We start from the raw sequence: 18,770 nt of genomic DNA on the forward strand, positions 1-18,770 counted from the left end.
TAGCACCCCCTTACCTGACCACACAAATTGAGAAACTCTCCTCTTTAAGGCCTACGAGGATGGCCTACACCAGCTTCATCTCCACTCCCAAGAGCAGGAGAATGCAGGCAGGTGGCACTAGCTTCCCCACCATGGCCAGTTCACTCTGGAATGCCCTTCGCGCGCACCTCAGGATGATTGACTCCCACCTGGCATTCTGCAAAGCCATCAAAACCAGGTTATTTGTCTGAATCGTTAAACCTCTGTTCCATGTAATCATTGTCTGTGACATGCCTGTAAACAAGACTGTACTTTACTGTAATAACAATTAAGCCCTCTTACATCTTCATGCAAAAGCGCCTCGATGCCTGTGGGCTGTCGTGCGCTCTACAAATATAAATAAATAAAATAAATAAATGCATTACTAACATAGCCTTCAGGATTTCTGTGAAACACGTTTGTGACAGGAAGGCCTTCCCAATATTTGCCTATGTTGTAAAATGCATGCAGTTTGGTCCCAGATCTCCGAAGATAAATCTGATTAATTGTAAAACATGTTCCATGCATGTCTGCGATTTCGTTTTCACTTGCTGTCATGTGTTATTGGGGCGTGTTTCTAATTGAAGCGCTGCCACCCCCTTCCCGCGTTTCATGTGTACACCTGTCGATGTGTGTGTGCATGCCCCTCTGCCTGAGGACTGGTCATTGGCTGGTATCTGTCAGATGACATTTCCTCCAGTGGAGACAGTGCACAGCACCTTTGACATTATCCTCATAACCCCCTCTTGGCAAGGATATAAATGGCCGTGCGGCCAGCGCCTTTAAGAGGCCAATGTGCAGGGGAGCCAGGGGTTGTCTTTCAAAGGGCAGGTCAGATGGGCCAGAGCGCAGGGGTGCTGAATCGCGGCGGATACGTTGCTCACATGCAATCGTTAAAAGAGCCAAACATGTTACAATGAGGAGGACAGCCACTAAACGCACTGAGTCATTACTGCACGGCCATTCTGATCAAATATGTATAAGGCTCCTCGAGAAGGGAATGCTTCCCAGCACTGGTTAAATAAGCCAGGCGCTTCGCAGCTGCGACCATTTAGAAGACTTGCCAATACATGCTCTGACTTCTGGCAGAGGGGTAATTATCCAATTGAAAGATTAAACCGATAAGGGGCGCACAGATACACAATTCACAAATCGACAGTAGGACAGCCCAGCGGGCTCATGCATCCGCTGCTGATATGTAATAAACGCGCAAGTGACATGTCTGGGCTCCGCTGGATCCCTTCGGTCATTCTAATGGCGCTAGAATGGCTGCGGCTGGATTGAAAATAACACCACTTACCACTGTGCTGTGTAACTTAAGTGGTGACGCGCCGTGCAGGCAACATGTCAAAATCGCCCAGCTAGGCACTTGCGATCGATTACTTGCACCCTGCTGAAGGTTTGGAAAATACGGATAACTCGAGTAGGGGGCAGGTCATTTTCTGTCCTTGCTCCCACAATATGGAACACCCTCTCAGATCAAAGAGTTTCTTGGCTTTCGTAAAGCTCTTAACACGTTTCTATTCTGATCTGCGCTTGGTTCTTGTTGGTGGTTTTTTTGCTCATGTTTTATTTTCATTTTACTTATAACAACAAAACATGAAATAACAAAGAAATTCGTAGCAAAAACTATATACATAATTACAAACACATAAATACCCCCTCCCCCTCTTGCAGATGCCAGGTACACATCATATAATATGAAATTGTCAGAATGAATACAATGTCAGAAATGTGCCCCAAATTTTCATAAACAACCCATTCTTGCCTTGTTCTTGGTGGTTTTTTTGCCTTCCAGTTTTCTCTGTCTGCTTTAGCGCCTAAATGCCCTCAGGCCTTGGTTTGCGCTTTATAAATGTCAATACATTACATCACTTCTCACAAGGCATCACCCTGCAGCATCTCAAAATGTGTCTGAATATTTGGCAAATTCAATCTACAATGTAACGTGCTGCTGAGGAAGCGTGCGGCAACCAATGCAGCATGCACCGGCCTTCATTAAAACAGGATTAGAGAGTCTGTAAAATACACAAGTACAATAATTGACAGCAAGTCCACCAGTGCAGCTGCACCTTCAACAATTTAAGAGTAATTACTTGGTGAATGATGGTGTGATTGAGTACATTTATGGGGGGTCCGAGAATGACCTACACGGCATGCACTTGAAATCCTAGGTATTGTATGTTAGAGAGAAAGGAAGATAGGTCTGAGACGGTGATACCAGGGATGTTGGAAGACATAGAGTAACGCTTTGCTATATGCCCCTTGTTCCGCTCAGACTGGCGGATAACAGTTATCCGTGTGAAATAGACTTCTGCTGTACAGAATGGATGCTTCTCTGCTTCTTTGAATCATAACCCCCTGACCCATGTTCTAATTGATGGGGCAGGGCGGTGAGGATGGGAGATGCTGTTTATGCCAACTCATCATTCGGGGGATCTGGGGCTGCAAAGATGTTGGTCTCTGAGACATACTTTAAAGTACATTTGGTCCTAGGACAGGCGAAACACATAAACCACAGATATTACTTACCTGAAGGAGGGCTGCTACTAGCCCAAAACACGTTGTACATAAAACAGGAGGCAACCCGCAGAGACATATTATTGTCTCACCCGAGTCAAGAACTCCTCCTCTATTTGATATCTGTGCTAATCAATGTCTTTAATCATGGTTTACTACATGTTTATGCATACCTATATGTAATGTATGACAGGCCACATAGGAAACTCCGATTTGGTGGCCTGCAGGAATTGTTCAATTTCTTTTGACATTGAAACACGCCTACTCCCCACAAATGTAGTTGAGAATTTCATTGCTTATGACATGTATTTAACTAGATTTATGCTTACGTATTTGTTCACTTTCTCACTATTGTATTTACTGAATGTTACAGTAAACGTATTATATTTTACTTTCAAAACTCTGTAATTTGCTTGGAATTTGTTTGCCATAGAGTGCCCTGGTTCTGTCCTCTGTTGTTCTCCGAAGACCTTCCACATATTTCTTTGTATAATCTTGTAGCCAAGATACAACCAGGAGCACCTTGAAATACCCTTTAATGTTTTGTTACTTCTTGACAATCTCAGAAATGTGACTTACGTTATCTAGTGCACCTCTACGCACATCCATTCTCTGGTCCTAGGACTCGTCCAGGATCAGCCAAAACAGGACCATTGCCAGGGTGGAGGAGTGCCGCCTGTTTGTAGTCTAAACTTCATAAGTTCTTACCTTCCTCCAGGATGGTAAACTGGAGAGGGCTCACCGGTGCAATGGAGGATTATGTGTACCACTCCGGTGGTGATAGTGCATGGTATAAATATCCTTTAACATAACATAACATAGCATAACATAGTATTATGCAACAGAGCATTCGAGAGAGATTTGAAATGCCATCAGGGCAGAAGCGCTCGTGGACATCAAGTGAGAGTCCCAAAACTGCACTGCATATGTAGGTTTCAGCAGAAGGGACAGAACCAGAAAGACCAGCTTGAGTTTGGGGTCTTTTCTGTTGCCAGTTTGCCTTAATTAGGGCTATGTGGTCCTTTTTGTTGGCAGTTTGCTTTATACATGGGTGGACACTACCTGGCTATAGCATGACTATCATATTGAAATAGATGTCCCTCTCCCTCTAGGCTGTGCATGACGTCGGGCAGCAACAGAATATGTACAACTTTGCGACGCACAAATGATCATCTGGCAACAATTACTTCTTTCTTTCTTTCTTTCTTTCTTTGTTTCTTTCTTTCTTTCTTTCTTTCTTTCTTTCTTTCTTTCTCTCTTTCTCTCTTTCTCTCTTTCTCTCTTTCTTTCTTTTTCTTTCTTTCTTTCTCTATCTTTCTCTCTTTCTTTCTTTCTTTCTTTCTTTCTTTCTTTCTTTCTTTCTTTCTTTCTTTCTTTCTTTCTTTCTTTCTTTCATAAATGACTATTAATTGGAAATGGGCTATGCAGTCCACATGACAGGTTACAAAGAAACGTGGATTTTAGAGCTTTCTATAAAAAAAAACATTTGTATGCAATTTGGGACATCCTTTTATTACATAAGTCAGTATGAGGGGCCCTATATAACAATACGTATAGCAAACAGCACATTCTAATTTAATGGGGTACAATCACTGACACTTTGTTAAAAAAAAAGATTCCTCCTGAGCTTGGATCTGTCACCACTTTAATATCTAACAAGTGCCATTGGTTCCAGCTGCCCTTAATCAAAAGAGGTACTTGGGGTGATAGGTAATTATTAATTGAAAACACCACACAAACAACACCAGTGAAAGCAATTAAAATCCCTTCTGCAGTTCAGTGAAAACATAAAGCACGCCTCTTCCAACAGGCCACTTATCAAGGAACCACACATCATAGTATTAATCTCAGTGTGCAGTCCACTGCTCCCTCACACTTACATTCAATACAAAGAGATTCTGCTGGAGTTAAGCTGACATTCCATCATTTCTACATAAGGTAATGACAGCATGTAATATATAGCCTTTAGAAGAAGAGGGTTTTGGTGCTATATTGCACATATGTGTTGTTCCTAATAATGGAGATTAGGAAATTACATCATATCAGTGGGAAAACACTATTTCAATATTGGGCTAAATTTAGCACCTACCAAACAGACACTTAGCGTAACACTCAGCAAACAAAGCCATCCTGAGACCTCTAGTCTTGGTTAACTTAAATTGAACATGGTTGACTTACGCACTTGACGCAACCTATTTGTGAAAGAAAACAGAGATGACCTAGACAGTGGGGTCTCTGTGGCATGGAAGCATTTGGTCAACCTTCTATTGAACCACAACGAGGTCTCTATGAAAGTGGCGTTGGCGTGTTTGTCCCGATTCAGCGTACGCTGTGATGCGGTGTTACCCAGATACGCTGTACAGTACTCATGACCCAGATGCAGGGATATTTCCATTCCATGAGCACCACCGTTACTTCAGTACTGATCCGCATGGTTTTCTTTTACAATTCCCAAATTCAATTTTTAACAATTTTCCTTCTCAATGGTTCCCTTTTTAATGTACTTGCTGTCCTTTTAATTGCACCGCACCTAAGTGGCAATAGATTGAGTTTGGCTACGCTCATGCACTTGGCAAGTGTGATCCAAAGGGTCTAATCTGTAGGGCTTTTTAAACCCAGGCCTTTAATTAACCACTTTCAGCAGGCTGTTATTAAAGCTCCTGCCCGCCATCCCGCCTCAACACAGGATTTACCATTGCATTCAGGCTCCCCGTGTAATCCCCTTTTTATAATCAAGTCCCAAAGCGAATTCATTTCTCTGCAGACATTTTCAGATGTAAAATGAACAAAATATTTATTGAGTGGGCAATTTTTTTGTGGATTAGCAAAAGTCTGACTCTTAATCTCTGCCGCTTCCCTGCCCTGCTCTCCATTATGGCCTGGGATAAAATAAAGTGGAGGGAGCAAGTTGAATTTCCCTGCGTCTATTCTAATCCGTGGACTGACCAACATAGGTATATGCATTTTGTTCTTGGGTAGCGCGGGCAGGGCAGTGGTTCAGAGTGGATTAGTAAACATGCCGGTCTCTAATCCCCTCTATTTCTTTAGCTGTGTCTCATCACAGTGCTCAGAGAGATGCTGAGGCAGGAACAGCCATCACCCCCTCTCTCTCGGGTATGTTGCAATGGAATCTTTTATTTAGTTATCTGAAAATGGATGCTACACTGAATTTTTTCAAAGTCGGGACTGTCAAACACTTTTTTTTCTCCAGTCCGACCAAATGCCCTTTACTTGAGTTGCAGCGAATAATTACAGGGTGGCTTATGCTAAGCAGCCGGTGGAGTCTGCTTCTGAGAAATGTTCATTGTGGCTCATTAAATTTGAAATTAGTACTTAAAAGGTCAGAAATAAATATTCTGTTTATACACCAGTGACAGTAAATCCGAGTGGGTGCTGTGTTGGCACATCCTCTCTTTCACCACCTTCGTGTTATCAGAGGTAGAAAACATGAGATGCAACCACAAAAAAAAAATACAAAAACATGGCATGATTTATCAAAGGCTGGAAAATTCCCAGCTGCACGCCATCTAATTATAACATGACAATAAAATAGGAACACATTCAATGTTTCCCCGCGTCTTTCTTTCAAGTCAGTGATAGTTAATATTATGCAGAGGAAACGTTGCTATTGCACAACATGGTCTTGATAACTGCCCGGACAATGTATACGTTGTATTCACACTATAACAATATCACTATTTTCTTTATGTATTTATAGGTAATCTGGCTTTACACAAAACCTTTTTACCCATCCATATCATCATGTGATTCAAAATACAATGTCAAACGGTTCAGAAGGTTATAACATGTTATATTTATAACATTGCACTTAACTTTTAAAAACTATCACCAAACCATCCTGTTAAAACTCAATATCCTAAAGCTTTCTAACTTAAAAACGATCTGTTAAATCTAAGTCCTTTAACAATCGGAGCGCATTGCCAAACCAATATCTGTGTGTATTTCGCTAGAGACCATATCCCACCAATCATCTGCTGTAGAGGTGCAGTATTTTATGAAAAAACTCTCAGTGCCCAATTCATGGAATATTGTGCAGAGATCCTGCGAGAACGACGCAGAGCGAGCCTGCTTGCAGAATTTCTTCTGCATGCTCTGTGTATTAATGGAATTGTTTGCACAAAGTAACTGTATATGCAAGTTGTGGCCTGAATGCCCCTGACACACCTCCACATAAAGCAAAAACAGGCTGAAGCAGCTATCTTTGTGTGCTGTCTGGGCGTGAATACTTGCAGCCTAAAAACAGGCCCGCATCTCAGGGATCCTGCGTCGGGTCCCCGTAACCTTTACTGGCACCCCAACAACATGCGTACAATTTATTGTAACTCTGGTAAAACTCAGAATATCTCTCTGCGAACCACTGTAACCCATTCCTGCAACCAGCTACACTGTGTATGTGCACCCCTATGTTAGATTGGAACACCGGCTGCATACACCTACCCCTAAATCTGACACCCAATCTTACTTCTGCACAGTGAATCCTATGCGCAAGTGTCTGTACGACTGTCTGTACGACTGTCTTTGGGTGGCTGACAGTATGAGGGCTTTGCATGGCCATTTTCCTGCCGGGTGGTTACGCGTTCAGATCCCTGAATACGTATTGTTCTGCACAATAGTGGACGTGCAATGGACTGCCGCGGGGCGTCTCTTGTAACACCCACATTTCTGCTTGTTCTTCCTCATTTTACGAGTTCCAACCCCTTCCCTGCCCTCTGCGCAATTCACTCCCACACTCTGCAGGGTGTCTCGCACAAGGCACTCGGACACTCTCAGAGACTTGCTGAGCCTGCGTGAAGTCCCCGCAAGTTACGAAAAACTGCTGCACAGTCGATTCCATGAATCAACAAATGGGGTTTTGCACGCACAATGGTGCGCAAATCCCCCATTTTTAACACAAATAATTCCATGAATCGGTGACTCAAAATGCACACTTCCCAGGTGTGCTAACACAATTATTAGATGTCGTGGCAATTCTACGGTTGTCGGACGTTTGCAGAATCGACAGAAAAGTGCATGGCTATCTAAATTGAGACGAGGACCCAGCACCTCCTTTGTAGGGTTGCCATTTCAACTTCCTCTTGAAAATGGTTGGTGCCAGCTGGCATTCGGGAAGCCTTTTAAATAGTTAGGTAGTACATTCAAGGGTTTTGTTTCCCAATTAAAATAATAAAATAGTGTATACTGTTTGCATTCCCACCCTGCGTCCACCCAGTCCATCCACCATCATTTTTGCTTCAGAGCCAATGGATTCGATATCAAAAGCTCTTTACTGGCCTCCACGTGTGCCATGATCTTGAGGCAACGCTCTTCCTGCTCCATTAACAATTTCACTTTTTTCACCCTGAGGTCTAAGTATACAAATTCAAAGAGGGAATTCCTTTCCAGGACTGCACATTTCCTATAAAGTCAGAACAACCTCCACTCAACCATGGCTTTCATGGGTGGCAGTCCTCGTTCAAAGCAAATGGAAGCTACCTGGTCCCTCTTTGGTAGCCTCAGAACCTTCCCCCAAAATAGTCCCTCTAAAGTCGTCCATATATAGGCCACAGGTGTAAAAGCAATCTCAGCGCCGTTTGTAATGGTAGGCACGACTTTCACCTTATAAAACTGAACTACGCGTACCAGACAGACTCTCCCAAAGGCATTAGTGAATCTGGTGCCTTGGGCCACTAATACCGCTGCCTTATGTTTTCAAAAATACTGACGCGGCACATCTTTACTACTACTCGTGAGGGATGATATTTTTATAAAACCAGGTCAAATGTGCATTCTGTTTTTTCTTAACTCAGCACAAAAGCTTCAACTTCGACTTAGCTACATTACCTACCATGTTATTCTCATAATTGCTCAAGGCTGTTAGCTGTCACCATAATCAATGACTTGTGTACACCTTTTTAAGCATGGCCAGTCTGGTATAAGGTGTATTGTTTAAACTTCATCAGACGGTGGTGTTTCCGCGCTATAAAAGAATGGTGCCAGCTCCTGGCTTTTGAACAGGCTGCATCTGTTTGTGCAAGGTTTGTATATCAGACCGTGCTGTACCTTCAAGAACTGGGCCGGGCAGCGAAGCGGGTGGCACGTTCTTCACTGCAGGACGTGGACAAGGCATGAGCCTATCCGTGTTGCTGCTGTGCTGCTGCTCTAGTGGACGTTTGCACAGGACGGCTGTCAAAGCCAATGTTAGTCATGTTGTCTTATTCTCCAGCCCTCATGCTCCCAACTTCTCTACAGTCCTTCTCCAGTGCACCCTTTCAGGAAACCCTTAACTTCTCCCGCAACTCTCGCAATTATAAGGTTCCTGCACAAGGTAGGTGGCTCTGCATTGTTTTGGTGCTGTAGCTTCTATGCCTATGTACTCAAGTAATTCCTACTGTGAGGCTCCCATCTCTGTGTAACCCTGAGCAACAACCCTGAGCCAAGCCTTCTTACTTTGTAACCCAGACAATCTCATGCAACAGCGCCTCGATGCCCCTGGGCTGCAACAGCGCCTCGATGCCCCAGGGCTGTAGCGTTCAAATAAATAAAACATTTAAAAAATGTCCTGGCTGCACTTGCATGGGCAGTGTCTGCTGGCCACGGTTGGGGTAACTGCAGCCAGGACTGCAGGGGCACAGAGAGAGAGATCCGCGAGGGTTTGAGTGGCAGCAGGCCAGCTGCCCGCAAAGCCCTTGAAAGGAATGCGCGGGAATCGATTCCATGGGTGTGCAAGAGCAATTTTCAGGCCCATTGAATCCCCGGGAAGGCCGGTCTGTGGGTGGAGGCTGCATTAGCATGAGCTGGATGCAGGTTGCGCCCACAGCGCTAAAGAACAGCCTCCATGTCCTGGCCGGGCAGGCTGTTGAATAGCCGGGCCAGGTGTGGAGGCCAACTCTTTTCTTCCCGCTAAGAGCCTTTATGATTTATGCCCGTGCCCGTGAAAATGGAGATTTGTGCGTGTGACAGGCAAAGAATCAGTGCCTTTCATTTCTGCTTCACAAAGACATCTCAGTGAGAGGGTGAGTCATGGGAAATTTATGGCGTCTCTCAGAAGTCGGGGGAAAGCCTGCTGCAGGCCACTGAGTAGAGCAGTATCTAGACACACAGGAAAATAGGGTGCGTGTCCACATCCCCTTTAAGACTCAAAAAATCAGCATTTGAAATATGAAGTCCAAAGAAAGTTGTCATTCGCAGTGATATCCCCTGCGCTCCCAATCAATGAATAAACATTCTGCGCAATGCGACCAGACTTTGATATTCACCAATCCCGCTGTCCCCAGAGGGCATCTGATAAAATGCCACCTGGCGGCACTGATTTTGTTTTCACTTGGTGGGAAAGAAAATGATACATTGCATCCAGACAAGGAAGTAATATTGGAGCAATAAAGCCTTGTGTGGGCGGCTGCTATTCATAAAATGAGAAATACGAACAACTATTCTTGGCTCGAAAATGGTTATCTTGGTTCCAAAACACTCGGGAGGAGAGGAGGCAGCGAAGCTCCCAAATGCAAATACTGTTTTGAATGTGGCCGTGGCGGATCTTGCCATCACAATATCTTATGAGAAACGTACAGGTTAGTTATAAGCCTAAGTTTTCAGGGGGCACACCCCTAAGCAATCGCTCATAGAAAAAGGTACATACAGGGCGTGTACAAATACATATTCAGTCTATTGGAGACAGCATACACTGAGATACGTTTATGTGAAGTACACAGCCACATATGTCATGTCTTGTGAGATTTGTCTTAGTAAGTGATGTGAGCAAAGTTCTATTTCAACATGAGGTTTATGACTCCTGTTCATGGCAATATATAAAGGACAATCGCTATACGCCTGGATTGTTGCTGGAGGCATGATGGACACATATTTGCACATGATAAACACAGTGGGCCCAATTCATGCAATATTTGACCAGTTCAAAGTAAATTTGCACTGCTGGAAAGTGACTTTGCACCGACGACACAAACCCTGATTCATAGAACCGTGCAAAGTGTATTTTTGCCGTGCAAAGTCATTTTGTACAGCAAAAATGACTATGCGCTGACTTTGCCTGAACTTAAAATACACTTTGCTCGGTTCCAAGAATCAGGGTTTGTGTCAGCAGCGCAAAGTCACTTTTCAGCAGTGCAAAGTCACTTTTCAGCAGTGCAAATTCACTTTGAACCAGGCAACTATTCCTTGAATTGGGCCCAGTGTAATTACGAGCCAAGAGCAAATGCCTGTCAGACAGCAATCCTCTCAAATATGGCACTCGTTTGCATTTGGAAATCACCGTCACACCCATTAGGCAAGGTGTGCAGGGCCTAGAATTAGGAACATAGGTGAGGCAGGCGTTTGTCACCACTGTGGTGCACATAGATTTCAAGGCACGCTTGTGCTGAATGACTTCTATGCCGCTCCAAGATGCTGCCATGTTTTTCACTAGTCATATGTGACACAGCTGAATCCTGGCACACCCCACATGCACACATTGTCACGCAATGAATGTCCCCATAGTAAAGAAATGTACAGATAACTAAAAGGGGACACGATTTTTTTTTAGGAGACATCACTAGCCCTCTCTCTTTGTTTTTCATGAGGAAAGCCACTACTTAAAAAAGCAGTATTTTCACATCAAACATTGTGTTTTGTTGAGGGTGAACAACGTGACAGCATTCTGGTCACTTGACATCAGCTCACCATGAAACCATTACCACCCTTCAAGTTAGTCTATGAGAATGCATGAGTTTCTGAAAAAAGCACTATTCTGATTAAATCCTCTAAAACTATAGTACAACACATGTGTGGTGGGTTTTGTAACAAACAAGAAGGGTACCCAGTCATTTTACTGAAAATAAAACAGAGTTGTAAATTTTACTTTAAACCCTAAACACCGAAAAAAATACAGAACATTTTAATAAAAAAAAAAAAACTATTCAGTATGTTTTCGGTATTTTGACTTCGGTGAAATGTACCACTCTGATTTACCGTCTGTAAAATCACATATAACCAGAAGAAGCTGTCATACACTTTGCCTCCAGCATTTGCCATTTATAGATATAGCCTTGTGTAACATAGAGCTGAAATCCATTTGCACAAAAATGAAAATGGAATTCACTTTCAAGTCCTCCCCTAAACCACTCTCAGTCACTTATTGGTTGTAGTGCATGTAGTGGCCCTTCAGCACCATTGTGTAGGCCTAACTATGCTGCAGAAAGGAGAGACAAGGGAAAAAGGTGCTGTGAAGCAGACTATTGTGTTGGTATGGCAACTGGCAATGCTCTTGACATCCAATGGTTGCATCCCAGATTGCTATTTTTGTGTCCTGCCAAACGCCATCCTTTCTAGCTTCCTTCCGCTGGCATTTCTCAGCGGCTGCAAGAGTAAAGAAAAGAGAGTTGCTCAGCCCTGTCATTCACGGAGTTACAGTTCCTGTCTCCCAGCCTAGTTCTAGCCTTTCACTTAAATCCTAGGCCCTCACCTGTATCGCTCCTATTATGCAATGTTATTGTACTCATACCACACAGCCGCCATTCGCAACATCTCGGGGGATCTGAAAGTGATGTACACGCGAGAGATGTGTATCCTAGCCATACTTTTAGTCTCTCATCCGGGTTTCTACACTATATTTAAACATTGAGCTCAGAGCAGTAATTGAAGAAATACACCCTTTCCACATTCAACAGTTGGCACATTCACGAAGCAAATGACATGAATCTAACAGTCAGCTCTGTTCATTCAAAGAGCTTGCAATTGTGGAATATAGGTAGGTCAAACTCTCATTTATGTGAACAAATTATGAGTGATAACTTGCATGAACATATATATATATATATATATATATATATATATATATATATATATATATATATATATATATATATATATATATATATATATATATATATATATATATATATATATATATATATGTATATATATATATATCAGCCTAAGTTCCACGCTTGGGTCATAGTCCTGGCTAAGTAACAACGTTATGTTATGCGATACTTCCTATAAGCTGAACGAAAATAAGAAACCATGAAATAATGTCTGGGTAAAAAGTGTTACTACAGTTTATCCTTCCGGAGCAGGGTCATTCCTAGGCCTTTTAGAAGCACTCACGTGTGCGTGAATGACTGTGGGTGAAACTGAGCAGCAGTGGATCTTGTTGCTATGGGCGACTCATGGCCCAGTGGATGCTCGCCGGATGCACATAGCGAGCACTTCTCGCCTTTGCCACACAGACGTGCAGTAGGTGTCTTTGTGCCTGTGTAGAATGGAGAAGTCAACTTCCTGTCACTGTCAGGGCCGCCCATTTCTCTGCTGCATCTTCCTTGCGTTACCGCAAATCACCTCCTGAATTGGTTCGTGGATTGGTGGGAAATGGATGCATAATCTGTCGGGTTTTGTACGAAAACAAACATAATACCAACGACGGGTAAATTTCCGGTGTAACCAAAGATTGGAGTAAATTGCTTTGTTGTTCGAGGAGCGCATGAAGACTTTCTCGTGTGGACATGCGCTCGTTCCTGCTGCAGGATGGGTAGTTAGAGCTGTCAGTGCGCATTTCGGCTGTCAGCGCGCCGGTGGTATTTTCCGTGGCAGTGCATAGATGTGAGTGGTGCTGGAAAAAGACTTTTCATTGACACATCAGAACACTTGCACATAGGGCTGAGTCTAAATGCAGCGCAGCAGCTAACCCCGAGCTGAGCGCCGCCTTTCAGCGATGAGTCAGAATGCGTCGGTTTCACATTCCGCCATTTTGTTACCTTTACACTTGATAGATTTTTAACGCACAATAATACATATCAAATATCAAGCCACAGTCCATCGAGCTATTTTATCCCAGCACACTAACAGCAAACTTGACATAATCTCAATTAGACTTTTATAGTCAGATTTATCTGGCTAACATTTGCATCCTCAAATTTAGTGGGAATCTCTCCCATCGCACAAAGCGGCCGTTTTTCCCCAAACTAAACTTCCAACAGCACACCAACACTCTCTAGCACTTTCCCTCCCTTTCCAACCAATTAAGCCCTCCCAGCCGTACTTACTTTACAGATCGACCAGAGCGCCCGGAGACATAATATTGGCAGCAGTACCCGGGATAAATCACATTAGTAGCCTGCAAGTGCGAATCAGAATGAAAGAACCATTCTGATTGACCCTCGCCGGGGCATTACCCCACTGAGAATCCCTCGGATTCCACGCCTTTGTCCCCGGCAATGGTGTGGCAGCCACTCAGCTAATGAGGAGACTCGAAGCGTGGCCATCCCCGCTCCGAGCCTCCACACCGCTGGAGGCTGCCATCGTCCCCCGCCTGGGACTCAGGTATGTTTTTTTTCCCTCGTTTTTTCCCCCTCCCTTCCTCTGACCCTCCGCCCTCCCAACCCCACTTGCCTTTGTATCTTTATTTTTTCGGGAGCAGACGCACTGGGAACAGAAGAATTCCCAGAGTGTCCACTCCTGATGGCCGCCATAGAAAGGGAAAACGGACTCCGCTTTCTTACTTGGGGGGCAGGGGTGGGTGGTGCATAGCTACCAAATATTACCAGAACATCGAAATACCCTGCCATGGTGGAGCACTGTGATATTTTGTTCCAGTTATCCCACTTCCACTTACATTATTTTTTCCCCAGGTTTCTTTTCGAGACAGGGCATTGTACTGCATTGGACAACCCATATAATAAGTGAGACATTTCACAGCTTACATTATTTCATTTGTTTGGAAAATTCAAGTAAATAACTTTTTATAATCAGATTTGGATTTTTCTCATAGTACATCTGTTTTCAGTGGCTTCCCCTTCATTGTCTCTATATATACCTGTATATTCATCTTATGTATACATAGAGCACCAGCATGGAGAGAGTACTCATTATTAGCACGAGTGGGAGGAGGTGGGACAGGTCAGGAAGGTATTGAATCTGAAATATATCACACCCTTCCAGAGATTGCATCACCTGCACTGCACGCGCAGTGCTGAAACCACTTGCCGGACTGAAAAAAACTCATTTGTTCATGCAGTGCAGAAAGTGTCCAAGTATGTGCGGGCCGGTGACTGCCCTAGAAAAGCCACTCTCCTTGAATCTAATTGGCAGGACATGAGATGTTGGTTGCTTGCAAAAGTTGTGTCCCTACGTTACTACTTACCCAGCATGTGTTTCCCAGAGGCAGACAAAGTTCACAGATCTGCTTATCCACTCTTGTGATATCAGACCTGTGGAGAATGCAATCCGTTCTCCACTGGCATCACATCAGAGCAATGGACAATGATGTTCACTGATTCGAACTGTGAGAAAGAGCAGGATCCAGCAGCTCCTGTAATGCAGAACGTCGCTGCCGCGGGACATAGAACAACGGAAGCAGAGAACGTTTTGAGGCATTGCATGGAAATGGGGCATAGCGTGGAAACCAGGACCACCCTTTCCTTACTCTGGTCTCCACATAGGAGATCGTTTAGTGACCTCAGAGGGATCCGAGAAGTGAGTCTACAGGACACCTGCCATTTGCTTAGGCCAATGTTTAGGGGTTTGTGAAGTTGGGAAAGGCGGTACCCAATGTATGGTTTGATTCAGTGATCACGTGTTTCTCCACAGCCGCCTCATCGAGCTTCGAACTATAATGACGCTAGTGATTCCGAAGTGAAATGCAGCCATTCTGACTTCTTGTCTAGTGCAGGGTGATACTTTGGCATGCAGTCTTCTTTTATGTTTGTGAAAGTTAATGAAGGATGACATTAGCTGGCAACTTCCATGAAGTCTGCTGTAAATTTGGAAGCACGTTTGTTCGTTTTAGCTTCCAGAAAGAACATATGGGGGACATGTTGAGGATATTGTGAAAGGTATGCTGAAACATAGCACCGACTGGGTCACAAAATGAGAGATTTAAGATTGGTAAGCTAAGCAAGTATTGTTTCAAATAAAAATGGCCTGCAAGGGGTAACAGAGGAAAACTGGCATCTGTGGATCTGATAACAGCAAAAGCATCTTGACCGCATGTTTGTTGGTTGATGATGTATTCACCACCACCCTTTGATTACCTTGTTTTTACACAGTGTTCCCTTCCACAGTCCAATAGGATTAGACGTTGTACCCAGTGCTAACCAGGGCTGTTTGCTCCCTATAGCACTTTTAGATTTCCTTTCCTTGTTTTTAGTTGGTGGCAAACTGTTACACACTGCACAGTCTTGGAAAGAAAGCAGGCACAATTAAAACGTGTTACTTTCATAGTTATTCATACTCAATTGACTATCCATACTGCATGAATCATAACACCTGCTTACTGATGCTAGGGGTCCACACACCCCGCACCACTTCTTGTAGACTATGTGACTCCCACAGCTACATGAAGATCAGTGACATTTCAGGGGTGTTTGTAAAGCTGTGCTCTTCATGACTGTTTCCTTTCAAAATATGACAGCACATGCCTTTACCGATACAATTCTACCCCATGTTGTAATATGACAACACATGTCTTCAACTATACACTTCTACCCCATGTTGTAATATGACAGCACATATCTTTATCTATACACTTCTACCCCATGTTGGCTAAATAATCTATGGCCCCTCCTGCCCTCAGCACTGTACTCATAATATTAGACACAGACTTCCAAAGCATTGCTTCATCTTACTCTCTCTTGTATACTCAATGCAAACTTCAATAAGAAAATATCAAAATGGTACACGTGATGCACTGTACATTATTATAGCCTGTTATTTACTACCCTAGATATCAGCCTTCTTTCCCCAAAACTTTTTACAGGATGTTGAAGTGACCCATGTGATGAAGCCCACTAGTAAAAAAAATGTCACGTTTGATGTGTCTTCAAGTCAAAAGAATACTACAAATGAATGTGTTTTCAAGAAAGTATGCAAGAAGGTGAGTGCAAAATTCAAAATATATTCTATGTTGGGAATTTCATGTGAGATTCAGCACATTAAGCAGCAATAATAGCGCATTAGTAAGCAAGATCCTCACGTGCTTTCTGAATCACTGTCAGCAAATCTTTAACACATTCTGATGTCCTTTGGAGTTTTTCCTGACAGAAGCAGTGCACACCGGCACCCTTTTGGAGATTTGGGTGGATTACAGTGGTCTATAAAGTTGACAATTTAGCACACCCAGAGGAATGAACGCCATTTGAACGTAAAACGCTTCCTTACACTGCTGCATAGCAAGTTATCAAATGCATGTACATGTAGGCACACATTCCCAGCATTGCTGTCTCTCTATGAACAGAGGACTAAAACCACAGTTATCAGATACATGTACATGTAGACACACATTTACAACATTGCTTTCTCTCTATGAACAGAGGACTAAAACCACCTCTTCATTATTTATTTGTGGATCTTAAAACTAGAAGGCATCGCACCCGTGGTTCCAGACCTTTAGGGGCCGATTCATGGAGTTATCAGCGTAGAAAATAGGGAGCTTGCGCGTGCAACTGCGTGCAAATCCACTTTTGTCGATTCATGGAATCGAATGCACAGTACTTTTACTGGACTTGCGCGCAACTCCAATCAGAGCAAAGGCGTGGCTTGCAGAGGGCTGGTAAGGGGGCGGAACACCAAAAATGGGGAAGAACTTGGGAAAAAGTGGGCGTTCCGAGGAACCGTATGCAGGCAGTCCCTCGCATGCCCACAATTGCGTGGCACAAGACGTATTCATGGATTTGATCACGCAACGTCTCGGCCACGCAAGTCCTTCATGTGATCTGCCATCCAAAGGCAGGCGTAAGTACACTTACATGTAGAATTTTCAGCGTGCAGGTGGACTTGCATGTCAGATTACATGGTGCATGTACTCAATCGGGGTTACGATGTAACTTAGGGGTGCGCATAAGCAGTGTAGCAGGGTGCAGGAATGTTTTCCGTGGGTTCGCACACAGATTTCCTGAGTTATTGCTGAGTTACGATTTTTTATATGCATGTTGTCTGGGTGCTGAATACAGTTATGGGGGACGCCACCAGGGCCCCCGAGTCGCAGGCCTGATTACATGGGACACCACAGATTGTTTGAAGGGTGCGTGTATTTGTGCCTGGGGGAGCGCGCAATGGTATCTGATCTGGCAGTTTTTTGCTTCGTGTGTGGGTGTGTCAGGGGCATGCCAGCCATGACTTGCGAATAAAGTAACTTTCCACAAACAATTCCATGAATACGCGGGGCGCGCATTTTTTCTTCTGCATGCACGCTTGCAGAGTTTCCTTCTTGGCACGCAGCCCTTGCGTGATTTCTGCACAAAATTTCATGAATTGACCCCTTAATTAGAGTCCTAGAAAGCCTCTTATCCTGGCCCATTCCTACTGAAATAATTTGAGCATTTTTCACATAAAAGTCTTATAAAAGTCTTGATTTAGAGGATGGGAGTTGCTTTTTGACATGTTTTGTGTGTCATCTTTCAATGGGCATCCAATGCAATGCAGCACTAGCTTACATACCTAAAATTATCAAAAAAGTGCATGAGTTCTAAAAAGGTAGAAAATGCTTTGATAATATGAAATGGAGCAAACAGTTTTGTCATAATCGGTATTATCTGAACACATTTGCACTGGGGCAAAAATAAAGCATACTGTTTTTGTACTATGGGCCTCATTACACGTTAGGCGGTAAGGGTTTACCGGTACCGGTATTTTACCTGTACCGGTAAACCCTTACCGCCTTACTACGAGGTCCCTTTGCGGGTTGGAGAATTTAACGCCTGCTTTTTGCAGGCGTTAAAAACCAACCCGCAAAGGGACCAGGGAGCTAATTACGGTACCGCAATTTGCGATGCTGTAATTAGCACCTTCCCCATTCCCATTAAGCCCTATGGGGCAAAAATGGGAATGGGGAAGGGCAATGGGGTAAGGGGGAATTACCGCCCCACCAACCTTGGAATAGGGCGGTAATTCCCCTTTCCACCAAGGCGGTGCCGGTATTTTACCGGCATGGACCAAGGTGCTAATGGCACCTTGGTCCACCGCCGTCCGTGTAATGAGGCCCTATGTTTGCTACATAAAATAAAAAGAAATCTACTCCATTTCTGTTCATGTTACTCATCAAACACAGTAAATAAAACAGTCAGTTTCCTTTTTGCTCTTGTGAAAACATGTTTAGATAATACAAATTGGGACTAAGGGCCTGATTCATGGAATTGTTTGCACGGTTCAAAGTGAATTTGCACCGCTGAAAAGTCACTTTAAAACGTGCAAAGAATTCCATGAATCGGGCCATAAATCTGTTTGCTCCATTCCCAATTATCTAAGCA

General features: G+C 43.7%; 1 protein-coding gene across 7 annotated transcripts in view; it reads left to right on the forward strand.

Moving 5' to 3' along the window:
• The window catches only part of PCDH19 (protocadherin 19), a 255,401-nt gene that overhangs the window by 65,989 nt on the left and 170,642 nt on the right, over positions 1–18,770 (forward strand). For 3 of the 7 annotated variants that reach the window (XM_069612989.1, XM_069612983.1, XM_069612984.1), the window contains exon 3: positions 16,283–16,399. The exons of the other annotated variants lie outside the window; for them this stretch is intronic. In XM_069612989.1, coding sequence (XP_069469090.1) covers positions 16,283–16,399 — 117 coding nt within the window. The remainder of the gene's footprint in view (positions 1–16,282; positions 16,400–18,770) is intronic. 7 annotated transcript variants of the gene reach the window in all.

This window comes from Ambystoma mexicanum, chromosome 5p, assembly GCF_040938575.1.
Source record: "Ambystoma mexicanum isolate Mex_15411 chromosome 5p, UKY_AmexF1_1, whole genome shotgun sequence".
Classification (NCBI taxonomy): domain Eukaryota; kingdom Metazoa; phylum Chordata; class Amphibia; order Caudata; family Ambystomatidae; genus Ambystoma; species Ambystoma mexicanum.